At 46.5% G+C, this 27,985-nt stretch overlaps 10 protein-coding genes across 10 annotated transcripts; 5 read left to right on the forward strand and 5 right to left on the reverse strand.

The window, feature by feature from the left end:
• Positions 1 to 352: 352 nt before the first annotated feature.
• LACBIDRAFT_300168 (uncharacterized protein) lies at positions 353 to 610 on the reverse strand (the record flags this gene model as incomplete). Its single annotated transcript, XM_001882928.1, has 1 exon — positions 353 to 610. One exon carries the CDS (start codon positions 608 to 610, stop codon positions 353 to 355), a length of 258 nt encoding a protein of 85 aa, XP_001882963.1.
• Positions 611 to 7,025: 6,415 nt separating this feature from the next.
• LACBIDRAFT_300170 (uncharacterized protein) lies at positions 7,026 to 8,429 on the forward strand (the record flags this gene model as incomplete). The annotated part of the gene is made up of 7 exons (XM_001882798.1): positions 7,026 to 7,045; positions 7,102 to 7,142; positions 7,221 to 7,354; positions 7,411 to 7,526; positions 7,577 to 7,703; positions 7,766 to 8,191; positions 8,241 to 8,429. 7 exons carry the CDS (start codon positions 7,026 to 7,028, stop codon positions 8,427 to 8,429), a joined length of 1,053 nt encoding a protein of 350 aa, XP_001882833.1.
• Positions 8,430 to 9,282: 853 nt separating this feature from the next.
• Positions 9,283 to 11,648, forward strand: LACBIDRAFT_328853 (uncharacterized protein; the record flags this gene model as incomplete). The annotated part of the gene is made up of 8 exons (XM_001882799.1): positions 9,283 to 9,611; positions 9,666 to 9,712; positions 9,740 to 9,989; positions 10,045 to 10,190; positions 10,271 to 10,596; positions 10,647 to 11,284; positions 11,349 to 11,477; positions 11,636 to 11,648. 8 exons carry the CDS (start codon positions 9,283 to 9,285, stop codon positions 11,646 to 11,648), a joined length of 1,878 nt encoding a protein of 625 aa, XP_001882834.1.
• A 1,257-nt stretch (positions 11,649 to 12,905) lies between these two features.
• LACBIDRAFT_300174 (uncharacterized protein) lies at positions 12,906 to 13,421 on the forward strand (the record flags this gene model as incomplete). Its single annotated transcript, XM_001882800.1, has 2 exons — positions 12,906 to 13,011; positions 13,072 to 13,421. The coding sequence occupies 2 exons, from the start codon at positions 12,906 to 12,908 to the stop codon at positions 13,419 to 13,421; spliced, it is 456 nt and encodes a 151-aa protein (XP_001882835.1).
• Positions 13,422 to 13,966: 545 nt separating this feature from the next.
• LACBIDRAFT_300175 (uncharacterized protein) lies at positions 13,967 to 14,233 on the reverse strand (the record flags this gene model as incomplete). Its single annotated transcript, XM_001882929.1, has 1 exon — positions 13,967 to 14,233. The coding sequence occupies one exon, from the start codon at positions 14,231 to 14,233 to the stop codon at positions 13,967 to 13,969; it is 267 nt and encodes an 88-aa protein (XP_001882964.1).
• An 855-nt stretch (positions 14,234 to 15,088) lies between these two features.
• LACBIDRAFT_328855 (uncharacterized protein) lies at positions 15,089 to 16,160 on the forward strand (the record flags this gene model as incomplete). Its single annotated transcript, XM_001882801.1, has 5 exons — positions 15,089 to 15,091; positions 15,291 to 15,478; positions 15,797 to 15,872; positions 15,951 to 16,010; positions 16,155 to 16,160. 5 exons carry the CDS (start codon positions 15,089 to 15,091, stop codon positions 16,158 to 16,160), a joined length of 333 nt encoding a protein of 110 aa, XP_001882836.1.
• Positions 16,161 to 16,769: 609 nt separating this feature from the next.
• LACBIDRAFT_328856 (uncharacterized protein) lies at positions 16,770 to 17,946 on the reverse strand (the record flags this gene model as incomplete). Its single annotated transcript, XM_001882930.1, has 6 exons — positions 16,770 to 16,783; positions 16,992 to 17,073; positions 17,214 to 17,245; positions 17,274 to 17,295; positions 17,606 to 17,625; positions 17,796 to 17,946. The coding sequence occupies 6 exons, from the start codon at positions 17,944 to 17,946 to the stop codon at positions 16,770 to 16,772; spliced, it is 321 nt and encodes a 106-aa protein (XP_001882965.1).
• Positions 17,947 to 19,320: 1,374 nt separating this feature from the next.
• On the reverse strand, positions 19,321 to 21,640 carry LACBIDRAFT_328857 (uncharacterized protein; the record flags this gene model as incomplete). Its single annotated transcript, XM_001882931.1, has 8 exons — positions 19,321 to 19,337; positions 19,500 to 19,573; positions 19,649 to 20,416; positions 20,479 to 20,704; positions 20,756 to 20,984; positions 21,220 to 21,295; positions 21,349 to 21,536; positions 21,611 to 21,640. 8 exons carry the CDS (start codon positions 21,638 to 21,640, stop codon positions 19,321 to 19,323), a joined length of 1,608 nt encoding a protein of 535 aa, XP_001882966.1.
• Positions 21,641 to 21,777: 137 nt separating this feature from the next.
• On the reverse strand, positions 21,778 to 24,124 carry LACBIDRAFT_294667 (uncharacterized protein; the record flags this gene model as incomplete). The annotated part of the gene is made up of 2 exons (XM_001882932.1): positions 23,159 to 24,124; positions 21,778 to 21,815 (listed from the first exon to the last, which is right to left on the reverse strand). Coding segments are annotated over exons 1-2 (633 nt in total), but the record flags the coding sequence as incomplete, so codon positions are not given.
• Positions 24,125 to 25,405: 1,281 nt separating this feature from the next.
• On the forward strand, positions 25,406 to 27,890 carry LACBIDRAFT_300178 (uncharacterized protein; the record flags this gene model as incomplete). The annotated part of the gene is made up of 4 exons (XM_001882802.1): positions 25,406 to 26,106; positions 26,157 to 26,343; positions 26,391 to 26,700; positions 26,752 to 27,890. 4 exons carry the CDS (start codon positions 25,406 to 25,408, stop codon positions 27,888 to 27,890), a joined length of 2,337 nt encoding a protein of 778 aa, XP_001882837.1.
• Between the last annotated feature and the right edge of the window lie 95 nt (positions 27,891 to 27,985).

Below are 27,985 nucleotides of genomic sequence, written 5' to 3' on the forward strand. Positions count from 1 at the left end.
GTTGCAGATCGAGCTCGAGTTGAGTAGGCTCTGATCCGCAGGATGGTTGAGGGATAAGCACGGATGTGGGGGTGAAAGGACCGAGATTGGGCGAGGGAGGACGTGACGATGAAATGGAGCCTCTCGACGAGGAGGGAGAAACGATGGAAGGGGGACGGATCATGCGATGGCATTGAAGGTGAGCGCCTGTACTTGAGACGGGTCGCTCCTCTGAGCAGGTTGGCCACTGATGCTAAACATACTTCTTAGAAACTCGGACGACTGTAGAGTTAAAACGTCAGTTTGGATCGCTGTTGCCGTCAGATGCGAATAACGACGTTACCTGAAGCCAGATCTGCCGTCGGCGTTGCTTCTACGTGGGCCCATCTGCTGCGGTAGCGGCCTCTTCTTGCGCTTGTTGGCGATCCTCGCAAGTTTTGCGTCGGAAGAGGATGAAGGCGTTCTCTGGACGTTTGATGTGATCCTCGTCCCTGGCAGACTTCTTGGGTCGCCTGTTGATGGCGTTGGTGCTGCACGATGATTTTTGGGTCGAAATCGTCCCCAAGGAGCATGAGCCGGTGCCAGAGCAATCCGCTGGTCTCCCGACATACTCGTTCGAGTTCTGGGTCATTCGGCGCTAGAAGTAAGTCCCATCTTCATCCGTAGATCGAGCTCGACTTGACTAGGCTCAGATCCGCAGAATGGTTAAGGAGAAGCGCAGACGTGGGGGTGAAAGAACCGGGGGCGGTCGTTCACTTGTGTGGGTGGTTGTTTTCGTGGGCGGTCGTCGTCCTGGGCAGTCGTTCACGTCCGTGGGTGGTTGTTTTGGCGGTCGTCCCCGTTTGTCAACAGGGTCATCATCGTCCATGGGCGCTCGTCGTCCGTTGGTCGTCTTGTAATTGGGTGGTCGGTGTGTTGTCGTTCATGGGCGTGTCGTTGTTTTGCGGCACTCATCTTGCTGGATGGCCGTTCATGTGCATGGGCGGTCGTTCACTTGTGTGGGTGGTTGTTTTTGTGGGCGGTCGTCGTCCTGGGCAGTCGTTCACGTCCGTGGGTGGTTGTTTTTGTGGGTGCTGGTCTTCATGCGTGGGCGGTCGTTCAAGTTGGTGGGCACTCATCTTCGTCGGGGGCAGTCATAATTGTTCGTTGTACACGGTGGGCTCGTTTTGGCGTCCGTGGGGCTGGGTCGCCGTTTGTGGGTGCTGGGTGGTGGCTGGTGGGGGATTGGGCGGGGAAGGACCTAACGATGAACTGGAGCCTCTCAGCGAGGAGGGAGAAATGATATGAGATAGAAGAGGACGGTGCCTGTGGCGACGCATTGTGACTGGTGGGAACCAGCGGCCATTCTCACAAATTGAACCGAATGCATTGTCTATAAATCGAGCAATAACCTAGTGGTAACTATGGACAGTATAAGAAAGGGTTCAAATAATAATCAGTAAGTCACAAGTTCAATTCCCAACCAGCGCAATAATTACTAACTACAAACAACTAGAAACACTAATACGAGCAACACTACAATAACAAGAAACACTACAATAACTACAATAACAAGACTACAATAACAAGATTAATGGAATACGCACAACTACAAAATCGACTACAATAAGAGACTACAAAACACAGGGGACCACTGATACTTTTGGTAGCCCATTATGACCTGTTATGACGTATCCTCATCATTGCAATCTTATCGCGGAGTTGGAATGTGGTTGCAATATTGGTTGCAACCGGCATTGTAATCACAATCGTAACCAAAAACTCTTTGGTCACACTGACTTATGACGGCAAGCCAAATTGTGACGCGCACAACAAATTGTGACTAATTGTGACCGAAATTAGAAAACTCCGACATATACTAAATAGAATCATCATCCAACAACTTACACAGGTCAATTTTAGACTCCGCCTGTACGTGTATTTGGTCGAGATTAGGCCTATCGTTATGAAAACGGCTGTAATCCTGCACAATCCTCGGTATGTGTGATGACCAGTGACATGCTGTGACAGAGTGTCACAGGCCCAATTTCTTGAGACATTGACCTTGTACTCTCTACAACACCAATTTAATATATTTTTTGCAATGGGTTTGACTGAATTAAGTGAATGAATCCATTCAGAGAGTTTTCCATGTAGCAATTGCATTTATTGCTCCAAAAATGCGAAATCAGTCTGTTTTCCCTGCCAAATCAGGCAGTCTGAAGAGATTGGAATATAACTTTTCAACAACAGCACGTATGAACATGATTTGCAGACGGATTTTACTTATAATTTAAATTCCAATCGATCTACGGGTCCAGAAATTTTATTTGTGGCCCCTGTGCTGAGATACCCTTCAAAATCAGTACTTTAACATGGTTAAAGGCTAGTAATTAAATTTCTGAACCCGTAGGATTGGGGACACATAGTAATTGATGATTTCGTCTCTGCAAACATAAGCCCAAATTCTATCCATTGTGAAGCTCTATAGCTCAAGAGGCAACCTTGGGCTAATAGGTGCTGCATAGCCACCAAAGTAAAATATATTGCATATTTTTATACATTTGAATAGAGAATATCTATACAATTCTGGTGCACTTTTCCTCTTGTGAATCGGTGGAGAAATGACTGAACTACATCATTTACAAGTTTGAGCTAGCATCACCACATCAGTAATTGAGCATTTCAGTTTCCAGAGGTTTCTCAACCCAGGCAACCTCTGAAAACCGCAGAAAACCCGAAAACATGGAGACTGGGAAACCTATGTCCCTTTTTCAGGAAACCTCATGGGGTGATAACGTGCAAAAACCTAGGAAACCTGTGAAACCCTTGTCACAGTATATATATATATAATATAAAATACAATCTATATACAAGATATATTGTAGACAAACATTATGCACGTGTGGGTGCTTATATACCCAGAGGCTGCGCACAGACCATGTGGTCATATTTGTGCTCAAATCCAGTTGGACAACAAACAATTTCGACAACAGCAAAAACCACTTCCACCATCAACGTTCAACGTTCAATGTCCACCCACTGCCTGATTATGACATCACCCCCCCCCACCACATCGATACTCTAAGCCCCTGCGAGCCGCTGCTTGCAGGGTGGCAATGGTGTCTGTTCTTGGCCACAACAACCAGCAGCCGGATGCCCAATGAACGAATGGTGGAGGCAGATGCAAGGCAACAATGATGGTGACAACGTACAATGTTGTCATTGTCTAGGTCCTTTGTGCCAATCCAGGTAAGCTGACATAAGTACTCCCCGCCATTCTCCTGTCTGACTCTGAATCCAGGTGCCACGTCGCTGACACTGTGAGCGACGTGGCAACCAAGCGGCGAACGACCAATGTCGTCGTTCGTCATCATAGGACCGACAATGCACAACCCGACAAATGACAGCGGCGGATCACGACCTTCTTATCAATCCGGTTGCAGGCCTTGTATTCTTCGGTGTTGGTTGGGACCAGATGCAGTCCCAGTTGCCCTTCTTTGGGGGTCGAAAAACAATGCTAGGAACTACTACCACCTATGTACATGTAAACAAGCTATTATTAAGGAAAAAATAGTTCTACACTGTAGATAGTTTTTAGGTTTCCTGGTTTCTGGCTTCCTGGTTTCCAGAAACCTAGAAACCAGGGGAAACCACTGAAAACCCAGAATCTATTTTTCCATCTTACTGATGCAGTCTGCCAAATTGGGAAGGTGCCTGTTTTAGATGGCCCAAACTTGTAAATGATGTAGCTCAGTCATTTCTCCACCGATTCACAAGAAGAAAAGTGCACCAGAATTGTATAGATATTCTCTATTCAAATGTATAAAAATATGCAATATATTTTACTTTGGTGGCTATGCAGCACCTATTAGCCCAAGGTTGCCTCTTGAGCTATAGAGCTTCACAATGGATAGAATTTGGGCTTATGTTTGCAGAGACGAAATCATCAATTACTATGTATCCCCAATCCTACGGGTTCAGAAATTTAATTACTAGCCTTTAACCATGTTAAAGTACTGATTTTGAAGGGTATCTCAGCACAGGGGCCACAAATAAAATTTCTGGACCCGTAGATCGATTGGAATTTAAATTATAAGTAAAATCCGTCTGCAAATCATGTTCATACGTGCTGTTGTTGAAAAGTTATATTCCAATCTCTTCAGACTGCCTGATTTGGCAGGGAAAACAGACTGATTTCGCATTTTTGGAGCAATAAATGCAATTGCTACATGGAAAACTCTCTGAATGGATTCATTCACTTAATTCAGTCAAACCCATTGCAAAAAATATATTAAATTGGTGTTGGAGAGAGTACAAGGTCAATGTCTCAAGAAATTGGGCCTGTGACACTCTGTCACAGCATGTCACTGGTCATCACACCTACCGAGGATTGTGCACCACCACAGCAAGATGCAAAATCTGACACCTCCGCGAAATTTCTCGACTCCGCCTTGCTTTGTACTTGAGGAAGGAAGCAGGAATGAATGACACAACCCTCTGCTCCATCAAACCCCTTTTGTAGTATTTATGAGCATTAGTAGTATTTATGAGCATTATAGTACAATGGAGCGCTCCACGTAAGTAAGGATACTCGGGAAGTTTTATGATAGTACAAGTATAACCAAGTAAATTCCGGATTGTCGAATCGTTGCAACAAAGCGCGGCAATCTCGCATTTTGGGGAAGCGAGGGTTCCCCAAAGGTTGGTTTCAGGGGCACAGTTGAAAGGGACAGCGTTCTTTGGCTACACTTATGCCAGAGATGCAAATTTGTAAGAATGAGATGGCTTTGTGAGTGGCGAGAGTTCACTATCATCTGGAGAATTTTGACTTTTGAGTGAGTGTTTACGCTTGGTTGACGTGTTTGCATAGACTCTATCACGTGGACTCAGGTCTTGCCTCCACACTGTCCTGTCCGTGCTTTCTCCATACTTTTACTCTTCGCTGACCCTCTGGGATGGGATAGATTTCTCGCATCGAGTGTAAATCCACTCTCGCAACTTCATACGTTGTGATTCTGACATCAAGCCAGATAACTTTCTGATGGGCATTGGAAAGCACGGTAACCAAGTCAGTGTGATCACTTTTGGTCTTGCTGAGAAGTTCTGTGACCCCAAGACCCACCTCCACATTCTGTACCAATTCCATACAGAGAGAACAAGAACTAGATGGGCACTACTTGGCGCACATCCATCAGTCAAAACACATTTGGGTGTTGAGCAAGTACATCGCAAATCTCTTGCTTATGTTCTAACATACTTCCTCCGTGGAGTTCTTCCTTGACAGGGTCTCAAAGCTGCCACAAGAAGCAGAAATACGATCATATCATGAACCAACCCCACTGACCTTCTCTGCTGTGGATTCCCAAATGAATTTGGGATATTCTTGGGACACACTTGTGCTCTTCGCTTCGACGACAAACCTGACTACTCCTATCTTCACAAACTCTTCCGTGACCTCTTTGTGCACGAGGCATACCAGTACGACTACGTATTTGACTGGAGCGTCCAGCGAGGAGCCCAAGATGACCAAACAGGACCCAGCTCCAAAGCAGGCGGCGCAGGAAGGGGCAAGTTTGATCAAAAGGATAACGAGCATCGTGCTAGTGATAGAAGTGAGCATTGCATGGGACCGAACTAGTTTGGCATCTCGCTAACATTTTATCTGCCCAGGTTACGTTTTCACACCGTGGAAGCACAGCAAGCTGCTTCAGGAGCTGCGGGCGAGCAGTGCAGCAATCATGGAAGGGACACTGAACTTTGGTAAATGGGCTTGTTGCATATCTGATCTGCCTGTTTCCACTATACACATCCCGAGTGCAACTGGGTGATTGGGGGTAGTGGGAGGGTTTCGTCAGCTTGGTTAATGATCGGTTGGGCAGTTACCTGTGCTCAAAGGAGCTCATGTGGGGGCCATAGACGAGGGTCTCGCGAGGTTGTTAGAGATGTGAGATCGGCTGTCACTCTAACAACTCCAGTAAAGAATGAATTGAACCGAACAGACAACAATTAACTAGAAGACTTTCAATGAGCTGTTGCTAAGATAACCTGACTTCAATAAAACTTGCCTCCGTAGAAAGGATTAACATCTGAGAGGCATATCACTCAAGGACTTCGAAGATGCATGAAAAACATGCAGGATTGTTACCAGTATCAACACATACCCAATATCACTCGGAGACTGAGCAAGGGATCTGAAAGATGGAGAGCGACAGGGAAGCGAGCAAACGTAAATCGGGCAGGAGCGATGGCCAAGCCATCACTCAGTAAATCCACTGGATTTACTGGTAAATCTCTCAGAAATAAGTCCTTAGGTGCACTTATGCATCATATTTGGACTTTACACCATAGGACTAGAAAACTGTGTTCTTCCTAATGCCTGATAGTACCATAGTGATTTTATTTAGTTGTATAATTCTTTTTGTTCTTGTCCAAACATGTTGTTTATTCTATCATAAATTCTGTAGTCGAGCACGACGCGAAGTTTACATGCAACACAAAGTCTACAGCGTGACACGATGCGTAGTTGACACATGAGGCACAAAAGCACGTGATTCAACGTTGAGGAACAGTTCGAACTTTGCCACCACTCGTTTTTTATCCTTTTCTGCCCAGCATGTGCATGCTGCATGCTGCTCGCCTCGTCTATGTCACTTTGGTATATCCGAGTGCCAGCGAGCGAGCTGCTGCTGCTGCTTAGGCCCGGCAGAATTGACTGCTTGCCATCTCTACCATGCTCACTCACAAAATCATCTCCTGTTCACGGACCCCTTGTATCATTAACTATAATGCTGCACACATGATGTCGCCAAGTCGAAAACTTTGGAAAGGAGAGTTGGTAATTAGGAGGTTTCAGCCTTGACATTTTCTCTGTCCTCCCTTCTCTAGGCATCGTAGAAATTATGGGTATTCCTGGCATCTGGAATGTATGGAACCCAACTCTCTTGTGGTTCTCCAAAACTGATTGGCTCTATTAGCTTCTTCTGAAAGCAGTGCAATCACGCTCTTTCACTGAGCTCGCAGTTTCGGAAGGGTTTGAGGCAAATTGGCATGGAGCTCGAACCCTCATGATTGGTGTTGATGCAAGGTATAAAATACATTTTCTCATCTATTCACGAGGGAGACTAATACAGTCACTGTCAGCATCTGGCTGAACCAGACCCAGTCTATCTTCCATGTACCAGGCATGCATTACCAGGCTGGTGAAAACCCTGAGCTCTGATCCCTTTTCTATCGCCTCGCCCGCTTCCGCAAGCTCCCAGTCCACCTCATTTTCATTTTTGATGGAGAACACCGTCCATCGATTAAACAAGGTGTCAACATTTGCACCAAGGCACATGCACTGACACGCTTGTTCCAGGAGCTTATTGAGCAATATGGCTATAACTACCATACCGTTGAGTTCATCTCCTGACTTACTTCTCTTTGAGACTAATCAAGACCCACTTATAGGCACCCACAGAGGCAGAAGCAGAACTGGCGGTCCTCAACTCTCACGGGATTATTGATGCCGTTCTATGTGACGATGTGGATATGCTCCTTTTTGGAGCAACTCATCTCATTCAAAAGCAAGTCTTCACCTTAATATCCTTTCAGACAGCTTCATACCCATTCCCAGCCCCAAAGTCAAAGAAGATGGTGACAACATCAATATCTACACTGCTGATGCCATCTGTTCAACCTTGTCCCTCACGAGTGGTGGAATTCTATTACTCGCGATACTCAGTGGAGGTGACTATGATCCGGTGAGCCAGCGGTTGCTGCAATTCCCTTTTCTGTGACTAATTCAGCCTAGGTTGGATTGCAGGGCTGTGGTATGACGACGGCCTACAGCCTTGCTTGTGCTGGCTTTGGCGACGATCTATTGCAGGCCACGAAGACCTGCACACCACCAGAACTGGAATGGTATCTTGAGAAATGGTGCAGTCACTTATGCATGACCCTTCAGTACAACGATGCTAGCCATCTTGCTAGGTGCCAGGTTGCCCTCTCAAACAGTGTACCCAATACCTTCCCTGACCCCAAAATCCTTGCTCTCTATGCCAACCCTATCACATCGTGGTCCCCCAGCCAGAAACTACCCAATACAACTGCATGGATACCTCGAGAAGTCAACCTCGCCAAACTAGCTGCGTTCTGTGAGCGCTCGTTTACCTGGGGTACTGCAGAAGGTATCCTTTCATGCTTCCAAGAACATGTTTGGCCTGGCATGACTCTTTATCGATTGGTTGAAGTTCGTCAATACCCTCTCTTCATACTAATAATTACTAATCGGAAATCAGGAAGCTAATGCTGATCCTACCACAACCCTCACGGCGCATTTTGCGCAAACTATTACCAAATGGACATTTGGTCTCTCATCCATCCTTCACATTGTTCGACAGCAGAAGGCTGGAAAAAAAGCGGTTCCTGGCTACACAGTGGAAGTTCAAACAGGCCGTCTCTCTACAGCCACACACTCTGGTCTTTGAGGTCTCCGAACATTCACTGAAGCCACCACAAAGTCCAATACAAAGAAGACAAAAACTTTGCCTGGGAGATTGATGGTAATGATCCCCTGCTCCATTCTTGAACAAACATTGCCGGGCCTCATCGCACGCTACTGGAAGGCACAGAAGAGCAAGATCAAGCCCAGCCTCGCCACATCATCAACCTACAAAGCCATATGTCACGTTCTTTGAGCCTATTTTGTTTTTGTCCTACATGTCTTTATCATTCCAGATGTTCCCAAAGCTTGTTTCTAGTGCGACAACTATCACTGGGAATAATACGGCACCCATTGCTGGGCCTAGCACGGCACCCATTGCTGGGCCTAGCTCGGCCCCCATTGCTGGGCCTAGCTCGGCACCCGTTGCTGGGCATAGCGTCAGACTGATCAATACGCACAGGGGGGTTTCCGCCTCCACAGTTGCTGGGGGTATTATGGCGCCTATTGCTGGGCTTATCGTGGTGCCCACTGCCCGGCGTAGCATTGCGCTTGTTGCTGAGTGTCATGCCACACCTGGTAGTTCACTGAACAATGCCATTTACATCGATTGAAAGGTTCTAACTTCATGTATACATATATATATATATATATTCTGTAGTGGACCTGTTCTATTTTATGGATTTTTCCTACACAACTACTCCAGAATGCAATGAAAATTGGCATCTGTAGATTTCGCTTTTTCGGTTCTGTTCATTTGAGGTGAAACTTGGGTGAAACATGAATAAAAAGCCAGACATTTGCTCACAGACTACAGTTACTACCTCCAACCAACAACATACATGGCCAGAAGCAACTCCACGAGAAGACCAACGGAACAAAAGACAAGAAGCCCAACAATGGACCTGGATACCTTGCAAGCTGTCTGTGACGCCAGCCTTCTTGAATTCGGGAAGTCGAAAAACACGAACAAAGCATACGCTGGCCACATTGCTCAGGGGAAAAAGTTCCTTGCAAATGTTGTGGCTGAGAGGGACACCAAGGGTATTGAGGTGTGCGACAAGGGGATCCCAACAACCGAGCTTGCCAAAGCGTTTGACAAACCACCGAACCGCTACTCAGCTGTTGCACTCGAATTCTTCCTTGTCCAAAAGGTGTTCACCAAAGAGTTGTCTAGAAGCTATGCTGAAGGGATTCAAGGGGCCTTCGCAGACTACTGGGACAAAATGTGAGTGTTACGTGGATATGATGCTCCCCTAGTCAATATGAAACACACCTTTAGGGATGAGCAGATGTATGCTGGTGCCTATGCTCTTGATAAGGCCACTGGTATCATTACTGGATGTCCAGCATGAGCTCCAGCCATCCATGATCTCATGAAGGCCGTTAAAACTAGAGCAGGTACCAAAGGGGCTGCTGCAACGAGGAAGCATGCTGAGGCGATGTTGCTTGAGGACCTGCAAAAGATCATGGCATGGTCAGAAGAAAAGTGCCCAAATGAGTTTTTTGATAACGCACCGTCAAGCGCTCAGTCCGATGTTGCTCTGATGAACATGCATGGCCTTATGCAGGCGTTATGTCCAACTCTTTTCATGCTGATGTTGAGGTATGATGATAGCGTGAATTCCTAATTCAGCCTGCATCAGCTAACTATTTCGCAGAGTATTTGAAGGCTTATCCTTGCAGAATGCCAACATCACACAGGGACTAAACGGTCCCGCCCCATACCACTTCCCATTTTTTGAAGTCAAACTTGAGGAGCGGAAGAATTGGCAAAAGCAAGCTGGCTACGATGGCCCACATACCAGTATGTATCTCATCTCCACAACAATTCAGCCGATCTGAAGGCCTGTTTCAAAGGTGGAATTTATTGAATCTACAAACAAGACATTGCTGAAATGGACATGTATACACACCTTCTGTGCTGGTTAAAGCATCTCGAAAGTCGCATTGGCCACAGCCTCCAGCCTGATGACTTCGTCTTTCCCTACATCTCACAAAACGGCACCATCAACCCCAAACACGCAATGTCATATGATACATTCCAAAAGCTTCTTAGCGAGTTTGCTGCTGGTGCCGGCCTCACCAAGGTATACACAACCCATTGCTTCCAATGCGGTGGTGCCCAGTATCGTTTCATGTACGCACCTATTGGTCGCCATTGGTCTTTGAGCATCATCAGGTGGTGGGGAGGGTGGGCCAAGGGTGAACAAGTGAGTTTGACTATGAATCTGTTGTGTTATCGCTGAATCGCCTCAAAAAGGTTGATACAATGATCAAATACCTCATAGACTCACTCCAAAGCTATGAGACTGGCCATGGGAATGCGCTTTGTCTGATTCCGAATGAAGCTGATAAGAGCTTCATGGGGGAGCATGTCAATCAGGCACCACCATCAACTGAGGAAATTCGCCAGTGGAAGCTGTCTATGGACCGCAGTCTCAATAATGCTGTTTCTGAGATTGTAGGACAGGTGACAACTGCCATTGCAGGCACTCGGCTCTCTCAATCCCCCAGCCCTGAGCCAGACATGGCCACAACATCTAATGATGTTGCGCTTCAAGAGCGAACCATCTGCCATGGTTGGGATAGCCGACTCCCGACTTCGATGCCATACCCTCCAAGGTCATCCAGCCGCACCCAAAGCCTTGGTGCATCTAGTAGTGGCGACGATACTGATGGTTCAGCAACCATGCAATCTACGGGGTCTAACCCACCCATCCCTGGTGTCGTCATTCGTGATGTGAAGAATTGGCGTGGCGTGATTCAGCAGTGGGAGGTTGGTGATGCGGGCATGGTAGCATTGAAGGACTGGCCGAAAGAATGGTACCAGGGGAATATGAAGAAATATACTGGCTCCTTGTACTCTCAGCGCAAGAAGATTGCAGAGGAGTATGAATGGTACGTACTTGTGTCTCGGAGCCGTTGTGGTAATAGGAAGGCTGCTGATTTCTCTTATTATCAGTTTGGGTCGTGATGAAGAGCTTTTTCAGACAACTTACCCAGCAGCTGATAGATCCATTAAGGCACTTCTGAAGGCCATTCGAGTTCAGCACAATGAGCGGCGCCGAAGCAAAAATGGCACACCCGAAGAGTGAGACGTCTCTCAGGAACAAGAAGGCGTGCTTTCCAAATTCAATACCTGATTTTTTCTCTCTATTGTGCCAACTCGTTAGATCGACGGACACATTCCCTTGCCCAGACACCATAATCCCCCCCACCATGCCCATAGCTATATTACTGAATCTACAGGCATCCTAGTTAAATGTATGGATACTAGTTTAAATTTACAGACATTTTTAATGCGACGTACTTTTTACAGACTTCATCCATAATGCGTATCAAACGCCGCCCTGCTAGACGGCGCCAGCATCACATTCAAAGTGAGCAATGTATATTACAGAAAATTGGGGTTGTTCGATTCATTAGGGCCTATGATGCTGAAAATCGGGGAAGATCAATGGAATACTGATTCTGTGTAGCTTCAAACTGGGGCCGCTCACGTACCAAGGCCAGTGACCAGCTAGTTAGTTGGAGGGGTAAGCAGAAATAAAGTATATGATCAAAGGAAAAACCAACCAGCGATGAAGCGATGCGTTCGAAGATATCGTTCATGAAGGAGGTACCAGTGTCGGGGTGGACCTGTTTGAGGACTGAAGGGACCTTCTCGCCATCAGCAGGCATTGCGGCTTCTTGGCTGCCTTTGCACCCTCTGTCAATTTGGCGGGGGATTGGTTGGCAGGGGATTGGAAGCAGTGGAGGCTGGGGCTTTGCCAGGAGCGGAAGCTCAAGTGGGTTTGTGAGGTTCAAAGTACGAGTCCTTAATCTAAAGTAGACAATTAATCTATAGTACATAGACAGATCAATCTCTCATTGTCACAAGGAACCGAAAAAGGCCGATGGCTGACGCCGCCCTGGAGGGCGAAGGCAAACAAAGCTCAAAATAGCGTCAGGGTCTGATGGTATGTCTCATTTTGGAAATCCGGGGAAAGCCGTCCCTGCCCCTCTCATATTTCAGCCCAAAGGTGAGTAAAACATTCGACATAAATAGTACATCATTGAGTGCCACAGGTCATGATGATACGGAATTGCACCATATGCGGTTGTTTGTATAAAGTGAGGCGGAGTCGAGAAATTGTCGAGAAATTTCGCGGAGGTGTCTAGGATTTTGCATCTTGCTGTAATGTTCCCTCCTCTGTGCTCGCTCTGACATACATCACCTTGTAACATAAAAACTCTGACAATGCTTTCATCTGAAGGTATGCGGGACCCGCCCATCTGCGTTCTTTGGCTGTGTCTTCCTCAATAAACTGTTAGATGTTGTTCATCTACTTGCAGACCGTGCTGTTACCCTCCATGATGCCCGATGTCGTACCTATCAAGAATTGCTATTTTCCCGAAATCAGAAGAGAATGCATGCTGTGTGATCAACATCGCAGTTACGGTGGTAGCCAAGTGGTAGCCTCCACGACTTGAAACTGTAGTTTTCCTGAGCACCGCTTGATGGCCTGATATTTAAAAGATGGCGAAACAAACCCATTCCTCCCATTCGAAGTATTGCGATGTTTTTTACACTTGCTCTTGTCACTGCCATTCTTGGTTTTGTTTTTGCGCCGGATCCCTTACAGGTGAGCTGCATCTTTTTTTCTTCCTTTTGACCCACGTTCAACTATGGCAGACTAATACAGTACCTGGAAATTGCAGAGATCCCAGGACTGCTCTTCCTCTGCTCACGGCATACAGTGTTGCAGGGGGAGACCATTTCTACACAACCTCCGTCACAGAGCACCAACACGCCATTGCTGAAGTTGGGTACACCGACCAAGTTGGAACATCCAGATACATCTTCTCCTCTCAGGAGCCCCACACTGTCCCCTTGTACAGGATGTTTTCTGCCTCAATTACAGACCACTTTTATACCATCGATGAGGTGGAGTGCGTGTTTGCCATCCGGGGATTAGGGTATGCCGACGAAGTAATTGCTGAATACGTCTATGCTGACGCTGCTTGTGCTGCCATCCCTGTTTATCACCTTTGAAGCGACAATGTCACGGACCACTTCTATACTGTGTCTGACGCCGAGAAGGATTACGCCATAAAAAACTTGACATATAAACAAGAGGGAGTCAATGTGTTTTACATGCTCCCCTTCTAAAACAAATGGGCATCCATAGATTTCGAAGAGCTCTTGTAGGTTTACATGTCAGATATGTACTGCGCATTTCATAACCATCTTTGAATGTCATATATGTATGGTATGCCAAATGCTCTCAAGGACGACATGACCGTTTGTTTTCAGTGATATTTCTTTTGGGCCCAACGGTCCTCCGAGCGACGGAATTAAAGTTATGGGTCTTTGAGTAAGTCGATATATTCCCATTCAAGTCCTTGTATTGCATGATGCGCACCAGTGCTGCAGCTGTGCATTATTTGGGTACACGAGCACTGTCTTCAAACCTAGAGGGTGATTAATTGATTCATACTACAGTATTTTTCAGACGGGATCCTTAGAAGGTTGCCGACTTGAAAAACCTTTCTCAATTTAATAAACATTTGTTGAGAAGATCTCATTAAAAGCATCAGCTATGAGGATGCACACCCCTCCTGTATTTCCCTGGAGGCTCGTAGTACCCTCGTGTCCATAGGTGTGTACCCCGGCGGAGGGTTGTCTGACAGTCCCAGGGCCCACGTCGACCTCTGTTGTTCCCTCAAGAGCTCAATTTGCTCCCTCATCAACTGAATTTCCATTCTCACATCGGATGCCGACAAGTCTGCTCCTTCCACCGGAGTGACCCCCAACGTTCGCTGTTCCCCCAATGCTGTGACCTGCACCATCTCCTGCTGCACCATCCTCAATCGATTGTCAAGCTCTTCTTGTCGTTCTTGCCAGACCTCATTTCATGTCAACTCCCGTGTATTTTGATGAGAGAGCTGATGATTCTGCTGGCCAACAGATGCACTGCGTGATTTATTCTGCAGCACGCCTCCTTGACTCGGAGCAGAGTTATAAGCTGTCTGGTGGGGTATGACTCTCGATGCTTTTGAGTGGACTGGAGGTTGGGTATATGCTAGTCCATCCATTGAAGGATTTTCTCCCGTCTCGAATTCCGTAATTGGAGGCGCGGTCCTCTGGGCATCGCGACCTCTACAGTGATGCCAGCACAACAGAAGGAAAATGACAACGACAGATATCACAATACCACCTGTTATACCGCCGACTATAGCTCCTACTGGAGTTCTCGCATGAGTTACTGTCGTGGGCTGACCTGTTGTAGTTTGTTGCACTACATTGCTTGTTGATGACTTTTGAGATTTAGATGCTATTGTCGATGATGATGCCAAAACAGTGTCATCATCACAGCTAGACGAAAAGGAAAAAAAAAACAGGTGAGGGTAAAACAGTATGAAACTAGGATACTCACATGTATATTGCGTAGTCAAAGTTAACATACAGTCTCGCTACCCATAGTCATAATGTTGAGGATGTGTGGATTATTTTGAAGGTTAGTTTGAGAAAAAACTAATACTTGGTATTGAAAACTGCTGGTTGTCAGATCACGCTGATGTATGAATAACACAGGTTTTTCAGCGTCGACTGTGAAGTTGGTGCTTGTCGGAACTGTAGAAGCAGTCGGTCCCTGCCAGTTTGCGAGGGTGAAATACACATAAATCGCAGTTCCTGTCAAATAACGACTAGGATCCGACATGGTAAGTCAAGGCTGTACAGCGGGGTTAATTAAGAAAGGGCCTACCAGTAAACTGTATACTGATTCCCATTGATCCTGTGCTAGTAGCAGGATCATACATTGCCGCAGAATATGTCCTGTTGTAAACTTTGGTGACATCGAGCTGGATATCGCACCCAGTGCAGTTTTGGTTAGCCCACGAACTTGTGTTAGGCCAATAGATGGGTATGAAGCCTGTCGACAAGTTCCCATATCGGTCATCAATTGTGTGGTTGATGGGATCGGGGGCGACGCATGGACTCCAGAGGCAGATGGCTATGCCAAGAGCATACAAAAGTGTCCTGGAACTAGTTGACTTCATTTACGAAAGGGAGAATGAAGACAAGACAAAGGGAAATACTTGCATGTCGTGAGTGTATGAGCTTCCTGAGTCCTTTCCAGCAAATAATACCCAATCAGAAACCTGACCTCACCACACCATTGATCTATGTTATTAGAAGCATCAGTGCTACCTTCAGCGGGATCTTTCCTGAGGAGTGATGGTTCTGATGAGGGCTGTTAGAGTGTTCCAAATCATGGCAAAGGAACAAACACAGGTCTGCATGCAAATTACGATACCAGAATGGCCTCACAGCCTCTCTATGCCATGTTGATAGGCGATGAAGTATTTGTGATACTCTAAGCGACACTGGCGCAAATTTTAGAAGAGGGAGACAAATGGATGCAGCCTGGGAACGTACAAGGTAGTCGTCCAGGTCCCAAATACAACAGTTCAAACTGAGCTCTTCAAGGGCTCAAAGTCAGTAATTGAAATTGTCATGCTGGATTAGGTCTTGCAGAGTGATTAGACCCTGAGCTTGAGAATCTTGTGCTGCCCACAGTGTCAGTTGTCTGACAAACGATTTTTGGACGATGGTGGTGCCAAGCAAGAAATATCCTTGGTGAGTCATGTAGTATTACTAATATCCATTCAACATCATCTCGAGCTCTTCAACACAAATCTTGTGTCCAAAAGCTGCTGCATTGTTGACAGAGTTGCGTGCATGCATTGACAGACTCCCAGGCTTGTGCTGTGATGATCATAGACATGATGATGTAATGTTTCTATATTTGGAAATATATTCCCACACTTAGTTAGTCCAGCCGTCGAGGCCTTAGAAAAAAATTCAACCCTATAGGATTAAAAAAAATCTTGGACCCCCCTTGCTTTGACATAGGGTCCGCTCTAGCAATAGTGAAAATTGGCCCCCCCCCCCAGAAAAAAAAAACAGAAGTACTGAAGTTGAGTTCGCGTTACAGTGTCTTTCACTGCCATTTGCACACATGAATCGTAAATTTCGTGTTTGCTTCTGTTGTCCTCAGGGTTTTTTTGTCACACATTGGCCCAGAATGGATGAGTTTTTCTTAGGGATCTTGAGTGAACCAGTGTCCGACCTCACTCTAGCCCTTGCCCATGTCAACTCAAGTCTCTGGATACATAATCATCTGGCATGAAGAAGAATCCCGTTCTCCTCGTGAATTTGCTGACCTGCAGATGTTCAATTTGCAGTGACAAAAAACCCTGAGGGTAACAGGTACAACAGAAGCAAACACAAAATTATGATTCACGCTGTGCAAACGGCAGTGAAAGACACTGTAATCAAGCGTTAATCTTGCAAGAATCTCTTCCATTTAAATTGTGTAGTATCGGGCCCTTCCTGTCAGGCACCCTGTTCTGTGCCAGTGCGTCATCATCTGTGCTCGTTATGTTCTTGAATATCAATGTTCAATGACACTTCACACTACAGGGGATGCCAACTACTCAGCTGCCGTCACACTACAGTGCCTTGCATAATGCTTTGCAGCGTGAATTTTTTGAAATTGTATTTGGCTGTGTCCAATGATGCCTAGGCTTTGCGTGATGCAGAGGCGATGTGACTGACTGAGTGACAAGGGAATAGCCAAAGTCAGGAAGATCAGGCGCGGCGCACGCCTGATTCCGACGTATTTCCACTCGAGGTATGGCTACATACATGAGCAGTACTAATGTGAGCATTTGTATGACAAGGAAGAGGGTGGGAGGGTGACGAAAAATGTGTATGCTAAACTGGACAATGAAGTAAGATATCAAGACGATAGCCTAGATAGAAAGATGAAGATCTTACCTGGTTGAGGAGTGAGATGTCAAGACGAGAGCCTAGCGGAAAGGGGCGTCTCAATCTCACTCCTCAACCATGAGGGGTAGATCTAAAAATATGTTAGAGTCTCCTAACGCTCATCCAGGCGTGGACCACGTGAGTTGGAGAAAATATGAGCAGCAGCTCGGAGTTGTGTGTCAGCGGACACACAACTGTTTTGTGCACGTGCAACTAGCCTTGGTCGGCTCTCATTGGACTTGAGTAAACACTCTGTTTAAACTTGATTAAACTGGTCCTGAGATGTCACATTCAGGCTTATTCCGGACAGAGATCATTTCGTTCAAGGGGGTGCCGGCATTGAAAAAAAAGACCCGGGGTCGATTTTTTTTTTAAGGTGACCTTGAGGTGGACTAACTAACTAACGTAATCAGGAACGTGTCTATATATAGTAATATGACATCATTTGTGAGCGCTCTCCCCACGTTTTGCACAAGTCGTGCAGGCACAATTCCGGGGTGCTTGCACATGTTCCACACTTTTAGATGGTTTGAACTAGGCATATAACGTGAGTTGGAAAATCACTCAGTTCTCATAATACAATGTACTTACCCAGCGTTTCTCGCACACCTTGTTTGCATATGAGAATTTGATGAGGATACACGGCTACCACAATCTGGACAGATTGCGAAGCCCTCCGCATCAAGAACAGCTGGCTCGGTCTCAATGGTGTGATACATAGAATGAAACCAATGTTAGACATACTGTAGATTTTAGGATATTGTTGGTCAACGGTAATTCAAGTAATGTCAAAAAAATGCCCAAATATGGCAGGAATTGATGAATATCTTATATCATGGTGCTTGATGGCCTCTATTGGAGCTGTATTCCTCCCAGTACATTCTGTAGTTACTATATTATGCTGCAAAGTACTCAACTTAATGATTGAAGGCCCTCTGCCCAAGGTGTCCTTTTTTTTTTTTCACAGCCTGTGGCTGGACGGCGGAGTTCCCATGGCTGTGGGTAGTAGCAGCTGCTACCAAATAATTCCGAGAATGGAAACATTAGCAACTGCTATGATTTCTGTATTCGGATGCTGCCATGTATGGTATATAGTTCCCACGCCCCTGTCTTGTCCTGTACTTTGAATTTTCGACATTTTTAACATCTTCCCCTCCCACAACATTGTGTGCAGCATCATTTCCTGTGATAATCAAAAATATCATTTATCAACTGTAATTTCAGCTTGGGGAACATCTAAAGTAACTGCACACATGTAATCTGGCAGAGACTAGATCTCAATGCAAAGGAGTTAAAGCTCTCAAATTCAAACCCTGAGTTTCACAAGCATATTGCAATAAACTCTACCAGTGGCCCAGCCCTCATCATCAGGAAAGCAACTAATTACCAGCCATTACACTGATCAAAACCAAGCAATGCTCTATAATATGCCTTTTCCACCTGAAAATATTTCAGTTGCAGGACCAAGTGTATTGCCTGGTGAGAATAATAACTCAGGGTAGACACACATGCTGGATACCCAACAGAAAAATAAAAAATCTACACAGGATTAGTAACACCTGATCCACTTGCCAAAATCAAAATTTTGAAAGCAATCATGTGCCTTCAGATGAGATCTTTTTTTTATGGTATACCAGAGATGTTACATTTCTCTAGAGTGTAATGTGTTACAAGTGTACTAATATCATCTTTAAAAATGAGTGGGAAATTTGAGCTAAAGTGTCACAGATATAAAACTATTACAATCCACAGATAAATTGTATATATCCATTTAAGTTCTTTGAAATCAAACCAGATGAAGGTCAACCTATTGAGAAATTCTAATTTCAAAATTTATCTCTGAATCCTCTGTGACAGTCCATAGTATAAAACATGCAGCAAGGAAATGTTGGAAGTGTGAAAAAAAAGGATGTGGAGGTTGAATTAACAAGGATCAGTGCACAAATTCCTGTGGTTCATGTGGTTCAAAACAATATGAAGGAAAGGATAGCAGACACCCCTTTTATTCTTGTGAATTTCTTTTGAGGGTTGAGAATGCTACCAAATCTATGTACATACTTTGATTCTTCGCCATCAGAAGTATCATGAAAAAGTGGTATAACAATTAATGTCATGCTCACATGTTGGTGGCCACTGTAAGTGTGGTAATTTTCTGGAATTTTTACCAAGAGAAAGGTTACTATAAGTCAGGAAATCCCTCCTTTTTCTCTTTTTCTCTTTCCTTTTTGGGAATTTTTCTCTCTTTCCTTTTATACTCCCACAACCATGATAACCGGGCCGGCTGGACTAACTAACCGGGTCCCGGTACGGGATTCCCGGGCCGGCACCCCTTGATTTCATTGGGCCTTAGTTGTGACATATCAGGTTCACTACAAATATAATCAAATACGATTTGAAAAAATTCATGCTGCAAAGCATTATGCAAGACACTGTAAAGATATTACGACGATGCCTCCCCTGGAATTTGCATCCCCTCCATAGGTGTATATCCGCGCGGACGATCGTCCGACAATCCCTGGGCCCATGCGGACTGCTGCTGCTCCCTCAAAACGCGCATTTGCTCCTTCAGCGACCGAATCGCCTCTTGCATGTCAAGCATTGACATTTGCATCTCCTCTTCAATGAAATCAAACGCCCCCGAAGTCTGCCGCCTCAATGACACCGATCTCCCAGAACTTGCGCTTGACTCCTCCAACTGTACTATGTTATGCTGTACCACTCTTAGCCGATTATCGAGGTCTTCTTGTCGTGCACGGCGGACCTCCTCCCGTGTTCCTGTGACATTCAAAGGAGATGGTAGCAGAGCAGAGGCACTACGGTTGTTGCTACTAGTACCGAGGCTGCCGGGTAGCGTGACGCTGGCCATGGGGGATTCTGAGCCGACTGCAAGCGGTTGCGTATATGGCATCGCAGAGGCTGACACCGCTAGATTGCCTACCCCATCGTCGTATTGCCTCATTAGATGGTCGGGACCCCCGTTTCCCCTAATACTCCGAAGGGCATCATGGCCTCCCCGACGATGCCAACAGAACAGAAGGGAGATGACAAGGGCAAGCAGCGTAATTCCACCCACTACACCACCAACGATAGCACCTGCTGGAGTCCTCCGAGCTGGTGCACCTGTAAGGGTGGTAGATGGTGCCTGAGACATAGTCGTCGCCGTGGACAGCGATGATGGCGACGAGGTGGTGGTCGAATCACCATCATTGTAGCTAGGTGAAAAGAAAGAAAAAGTAAATCATAAAGCGGGAGTAAATCGGTGAATCTGCCTTACGTGTAGATTGCATAGTCGAAGTTGACGTATAGGGGCGTGAGACCTGTGGTAGAGATGTTTAGTGTATGGAGAGTATTCGGGAGGTTGGATCGAAAGAAAACTGTCGCATTATATTGGGTTGCGCTGGGTTGGTAGCTGTAAAGTTCTGGCTCGTCGCTGTCAAGTGTGAAGTTGGCGCTGTTGACAATTGTGTTTGCGAGGATGAAATACACATAAATCGCGGTTCCTGTTGAATGTTGATATGGATATCGAAACAGACAGATCCTATGATACCTACCATTAAACTGCATGTTGATTCCCATCGTCGCATTGCCGGGGTCCCACGTCCCCGCAGTATATGTATTGTCGAATGCCAGCGACGTGTCAAAAACAAGGGCACACTTGTTACTGCCGCACGTTTGATCATCCCAAGCGTTCTCGCGTGGATAGTAAGTGACATGGTTGTTTGTCACCCGAGAGTCACCGTCCTGGTCGTCGATTGTCGCATTACGGATGCCGGCGGCTACCTTAGAAGGCCACAAGTAGATGCTGATAACAGCGTAGCCAAGCGCGCCCAGACGCATCAACTTCATGGGGATGGGGGATGGCAAGGCAAAGAGGATTCAAGAAAGAGGAAAGCACTGGAAAGCAATGCCATAATTATGGCTGGATCACGTCCCTGGCGTCTGATAAGGCTTATTACGCCACTGGAGGTTTGCGAGAGTAAAAGTGGCAGCTGGCCATGGCGGCGCTTCCACTGACCAGCGAGTATTGAGCAACTCGGAGCGCCCCAGAGTTCCAGTTTCGGCACATGGACCGTTGATCCATGTCATCTAGACTGTTGCTATAGTCAGCGAGTTATTTTTTTTGAGAGTCGTATTGGAGTCGTACATAGTTGAAAGTTCTAACTTCTGTTGAAAGTTGTCTGAGACTTGAGTTGTCGATGAATTGTTCAAAGCAGCAAAGGCTAGCAAACTTGGAAGGAGCGTGAGACTGCTGCTTGCAGGCCTTCGCACAAATCTGGTCACGATACCAAAGCACTTGAAAGCACCCTTGATCTCCACAGATGCCATGTTGTGCTGAGGAGATATCGGTCATACTCTAAGCGGCACTGGCACAGAATTTACAACAGTGGGAGACAAGTGAAACGTACAAGTCGGCCCGGATCCGCGTCGAACTGCATGGTGCCCAGCTCGTATATTCAGTCATTAAAAGACTGTCTTTCTCGTGCTGGAGAAGGTCCTGCAGAGTGGTGGGGCCTGGAGAACCTAGTGCTGCCCACAGTATCGATTGTCTGACAGACAAAAGTTGGATGATGGTGGCGAAAAAGAAATATATTTAGTAATACTAATGACACCAAAATCGGCAGACTACTGGTGTTTGTAGTTGCTATTACATAATAGCTACGCTTATGTGATAGCTACGCTTATGTGATAGCTACGCTTATGTGAGAGCTATGCTTATGTTATAGCACGCTTATGTGATAGCAAGTGGCTGTGTAATCTCTCTTGCTCGTATACTTTTGCCCTCTCTGCGGCCTTCCACCACATTTTTACATCATGTAAAACAGAAGATACATTGAGATTATTGCGCAAATATAAGCTATTACAAAATTTCTATGTATTTTACTGTTCAATTTTCAACTACATCACAATATAACTGTTGGGACAAGAAATTCAACAGGGAAAGAATGTGATGGTCAATTTGACATTTGGATAATTGATCAGCTTTGAATATTAGCTGAAAAAATGTGAGATGAAGTGCCACAGTCATTTGAAATCAGAGGATAGGTAAATCATTCAATGTATGCCTAAACAAAAGAGGTTTCTGGGATTCTTCCCATTCCCGAAGAAATTAGATTCAAGTCAGCTATGCAACAACTATTGATGCCTGAGCCTTGGGTAAAAAAAATGGAACTGATACTTGGGATTGTGTCAAGGTACAAAATATGCTGTTATGTCCATCCTACTGTTGCAGAGAAACAGTTGTTTTTAAAGCTTATGTGTGAGTATCTAGCATTAATCAGGAGATCCTGACTGCAAAAAAAAGCTGTAATTGTACAGAATTGTAATCATGCAAAGGGAAATGAAAATGATATCTTCTACAAAATATATTCTGTAGTATGGCCTGTGAACATCAAAATGGAGGTGCTTCACATACAGCCCATCAAGCAAAGGATCAATTGCTCCCACCCAAATTTTTTAAAGTAATCCAGGGCTTTATCATTTGGATGTGGATAGTCATTTTCCTGAACCATCACAGGAGAGGATTAATTCAGCCCACACAATATCACTGCTAGCCCATTACAAAATACAGTTTAATTAGCTAATAAAAGGCCTGCACAAGATGTCCTAGAAATTTCAGCTCCCTAATTACCTTGAAAGAGAATCAGAGCAGGAAATGATGCTCTAGGCCAGAATTTGAGGGCAGTAGGGCAGATAAAATTTACTGGAAAATCCCCAACAGAGTAGACTGTGATGGGGGGGATAGCAGGTATCCAAAGGCCCTGTCAGAATAAGGTTGGTAGGCCAGTTGTAGGTGGAGATGGAAAGATGGGTCAGTAGTTTATAGCTCATGATTGTAAGATAAGATAAGATAAGAAATATTCCTCTTTTTTTCGCTTTTTCCCTCTTTTTATTTTATTTTATTTTATTTTCTTCTGTAGCAACTACAAACACCAGTACCCTGCCCCAAAATCTACATCAACACATCTCTCGTCCTCGTCTCCGTAGGCGTATACCCCGGCGGAGGATCATCCGACAATCCCTCCGCCCACGGCGACCTCCTCTGCTCCTTCAACATCCTAATCTGCTCCTTCATCGACCGAATCTCCTCCTTCATATCCGATACCGACATGTCCACCTCCTCCTCCGTAACCTCCACCTCCCCCGTCTTCCTAGTCAACGTTCGCTGTCTTCTCAACGACAACGACCGCCCCGGCCCCGCTTTCTCAGGCCTCATATCCATCCTTAACTCTTGCATCTCCTGCATTTCTTGTTGGACTGTTCTTAGTCGGTTGTCGAGCTCTGCTTGTCGTGCGCGGCGGATTTCTTCTTGTGTTTGTATGGCGGAGGCTTGAGTTGGTCGGGAGAGAGAGGGGTGTTGGGTGTCACTAGCTATGGAGGTTGAAGGAAGTAGAGATGGCAATGGTGTGGATCCTGATGGGTATAGGACTACCTGGCCTGAAGGGAGAGTTTGGTAGGCGTTCCGCATGTTGGATTGGTCAACAGGGTCATGGTTGGAATTAGCCAGGTAGTCATCCTGCGAGCCTCCATGAGAGTTCTCTGAGTTGGCCATAGGGACTATCGAGGCTGTCGAATGAACTAGGAGTTGGGCGGACGAAGATCCGTATGCCGATGCTGCACCGTTAAACTGTGTTACCGGAGGAGAGTCGCCTTCATTTCCTGAATTCTTCCGAGGAGCGCCGCTGTTTCGCCGACGATACCAGCAGAGAAGGACCAGGGCGACAAGGGCAGCAACCCCTAAGCCTCCCACTACTCCACCGACAATAGCTCCTATCGGCTTCGTTGCGGACGGGGGAGTAGTGCTTGTAGTTGCAGGCGGTCCTGTTGTTGTACTTTGCACTGTGCCGCTTGTTGTTGCCGATGGTTTATGAGTGGTAAGTGGCAGCGATGTGGTTGATGAAATTGGTGGAGTATCATCCTGGCTATGTTGAGGAACGTGGTAGTCAGAAAGGGAGCGGTAAACTTGGTCTTCCACTCACGTATAAATAGCGTAGTCGAAATTGACATATATGTTGATGGAACCTGTGGTGGTGATGTCGAGTCTATGATCCCCGTTCGAGAGATTAGTACGGGAAAACACCAAAGAGTTGTATTGGAAGGCGGTGGTCGCGAGATTAGGTGCATGAAGGAAGGGCACAGGTAACCCGCCATCGACTGAGAAGTTGGACTGAGTGATTGTTGTAATACCATCGCCTTGGTTGTTCGCAAGGATGAAAAACACGTATATCGCGGTTCCTAAGGGATGTTACACCATCAGAATCCAAACGACTCTGGAGCTATGATGGTGAAGGAAGACGAACCGCTGAACCGCATGGTGATCCCCATCGATGTCAGACCAGGATTGTACGTTGCAGCAGAATACGTTGCCATGAACGCTCGAGTGACATCGGCCTTGATAGCACATCCAACACATGTCTGATTATCCCAAACTCCCTTAGCAGGCGAGTAAACAGGCAAGAGGCCCGTCACAGAGTCGCCAAATTGGTCGTCAATTGTCCGATTGACGAGGGCGGCGGTGACAGGCCATAGATGAATGGTAATGAGAGAATAGACCAAAGCGACTGGACCAGCCAACTTCATGGTACTTTAGGGAGAGGTTGGAAAAAGAAGAATTCAAGTCCAACCATTCATGATTCATCACTCCACCTCTTCCAGAAGACGACGAATTGCCAATTGGTGCAATGCCGCTTGCTTGGTTACGGGCTTGAAAATAGATTGATTCGAGCCGACAATGATCATAGAAGACAATTGACGACTGCGGTGATTCTGGTTACGAACCGTTCAACCATCATGATATACTGCGGCCGTGAGCTGAGGTGACCTTACCTAGCTTGTTCGAACTAAATTCTCCTAAAAGCTTTGCCCAGAGACTCAGAAAGTACAAAGCATCGAACGTTATTGAATTATCGTCAACGTCATAAACGACAATTTGCATAGACTCCTGAGTCATAGTACTGTGCAAGGGTTCCGAGTTTATTAATTCATATTTTACAGCGTAGTGCTTCTGAAAAAAGACTCACCGTGACAGTAGGAGGGCTTTAGAATGGCGATCATGTTGTCTCTTCCGACTCACTGTGTCCGGAGAGCGGCAAGTGGACAATCGATGGGAATGCCATGATTGCCATGGTGAGCTGGGAGGAGCAGTGCGTGACCAGCGCGTTCTTTGGTGCTGTTTACGCGTTCAACTTTCTTTCTCAACCATCATGCTCGCCGCGACAACAACCGACACGCTGTGTATCACAGATCCTGCAGTCCTAAAAAAGGCTCCCTCCTCAATACCATCTTGCCTCGACCTTATCAACCCGCCAACAGCGAGCGCATGGTCATCTGACAACGCCTTTCTCTACCTCTCATCGGCCCACACCATCCACAAGTATGATCCATCGTTGAACTCTCTGACTGACGTATGCACGTCTTCCGAGCCAGATTCTATTGCACATTTAGTCTCAAAAGACAAAGGGACACTCTTTTTCGCTGTTGGAGACAAGGTTCAGGTTCTGGAGGGTGGAAAGATCACGCAGACGTTCGATTCACACAAATCATCAGTGACTTCATTGTCTCTCTCAAACGATTCTACGCTTCTTGCATCCACGTCTACGGGGGCAGCGCACGTATACAACCTCTCTTTGGGATCCCATACCGTTCTCCGAGGGCTAGCGGGCCAGTCTATACTCGCCTGTACATTCCACCCACACGCCAGGACTAGGCTCTTGATTGCGTGTGGAAAACAACTCATGGTGTATGACACCACGCGTCCTTCTGGGCCAAGTAAAACCATCGTCATGAGCGAATCCACATCTGGGAATATCACCTCTGTTGCTTGTAGTCCTTTCAGCAAGACGCTCGTGGCAGTTGCCACCTCAGGAGGCTTTGTTGGGCTGATAGATCTTGAAAAAGAAAAAGCGTGAGTTTCTTGGCTACTGTTACACAACATCTATTAAAAAAGTCTTTCAGCCTGTTCCGAACCCTCAACCTCAAGCTCACCTTGACCTCCATAGGGTTCTCACCAGAAGGCGCAGCAATCTACCTCGGAACTGAGAACGGCAAACTCCTCATCACAGACCTGCGTGCATTGGACAAACCACCCAAGACCGTTGTCCTCAGCGAAATAGGCAGTCGTATAGAAACTATCAGCGTACAGGTTAGTACCATTATCAACTGACGCCGATCAATCTCACGCCAAAGTAGAAAAAAGTCAAGCTAGTCGCAGATACTTCTGCGAAGCCATCTGCAACACCCGCGACGACAGAACTGACCCGTCGTACATCCGCCACTGCAGCAAAATCCGCCGTTCCATCGCCTGCGCGTCCAAGAGCTGCCCGTGTTGGATCAGGCACGTCGCCTGTAACGCGACGACTACCTTCATCATTAAAGGAGGGAGGAGTTACTTCTTCGCCACTTTCCAAAGCCAGTGGTACTGTACCAATACCAAAGAAAAAAGTACTCTCGCCTGCAAAGGATCCTCATGGAAACAGCGCAAGTACGGGCGACATTTCTGGTACGTTTTTCGTCTGGGGATGTCAAAATCTGTATTCATCTTGTTATTCAGTGGAAATTGAAACTCTTGGTACTTTACGAGGAAATACCCAAACCACCCCGGTGAAGAAGGCGGAGAACAGTCCCCCAGTCATAGAACCATCTCCAACAATAAAAACGTTCATTTCAGCTGGAAAACTTCGTTCCTCCGCAGCTGCTACTACTACTACAGAGGATCCCCCTCGCAGAGCACGAACAGTACCAAGTATATCGTCCCGGACACGGAAAACATCAACCACCTCAACTACGACCTCGATACCACCCCAGCCCACTTCAGCACCAGATGATAAACTCGCGGTTCCAACAACAAAGACACGACCACGTACAGCCTCCTCCGCCTCTCGTGCCACATCCGAGTCCGCATCAGCCGTCTCCAGCCGTTCTGCACGCACAGCAACGGGCAGCAGCGCAACCTCTTCCTCGCGGCCTTCCTCATCTGCCTCTCCCGCAGGTGAACGAAGGGCGAGTTCACCTGTACCCCCCGTTCCCTCTCTTCCTCATCTTCTTCCTCCAAGGAGGTCAAGAAGCCGGACTCCGTCTCCTGACCTCCCAACTCCTCCCCCGGATCCCATCACACCTCTCCCCGCACACAAGCACAAGCACAAGAAGGCGAATATGGGTGTGTTGGGGCTTGGCACGCCTGAGGTGGATAGGTGGATTAATGCTGGGAAGGGGGTTGATATTAATGACAAGGCGAAGGAACGGGAAAGGAAGGGGAAGGGGAAGAGTGTTGGATTTAGGGATTATGAAGACGATGAAGACGAGGAGGAGAAAGAAAGGGAGATGGAACGCAGTTTGAGCATGCAAGTCTCCCCCATCCGTCGTTCCACCACCACCACCACCTCGCCCTCTGGCTTACAAGACACAAAAACCTGGGCCCCCTCACCCCTCCGCGCATCCACCTCAAACAACGGAAGCTCCTCAGCCCATGAGCTCCTGAAAACGATCGTGCAAGATGTCATGTATGATTATCAGCGCGAGGCGCGGCAGGAGATGGTCGGGCTTCATTTGGATCTTGTGAGGATGGGGAGGGGGTGGAAGAAGGAGTTGAGGGGGCTGATGGATGAGTATGTTGGTGATTTGAGGGAGCTGAGGGAGGAGAATAGGGCGTTGAGGGAGGAGAATGAGAGGTTGAGGAGGGGGTATTATTGATTGTGATATTAGTGCATTGTGGAGGGATAAGTTATGTATATGCTTTTATTCGGTGGTGAGCTAGGATATGTATATAAGACTATGGTTTTCAAGTA

This window comes from Laccaria bicolor, genomic scaffold, assembly GCF_000143565.1.
Source record: "Laccaria bicolor S238N-H82 LACBIscaffold_18 genomic scaffold, whole genome shotgun sequence".
Classification (NCBI taxonomy): domain Eukaryota; kingdom Fungi; phylum Basidiomycota; class Agaricomycetes; order Agaricales; family Hydnangiaceae; genus Laccaria; species Laccaria bicolor.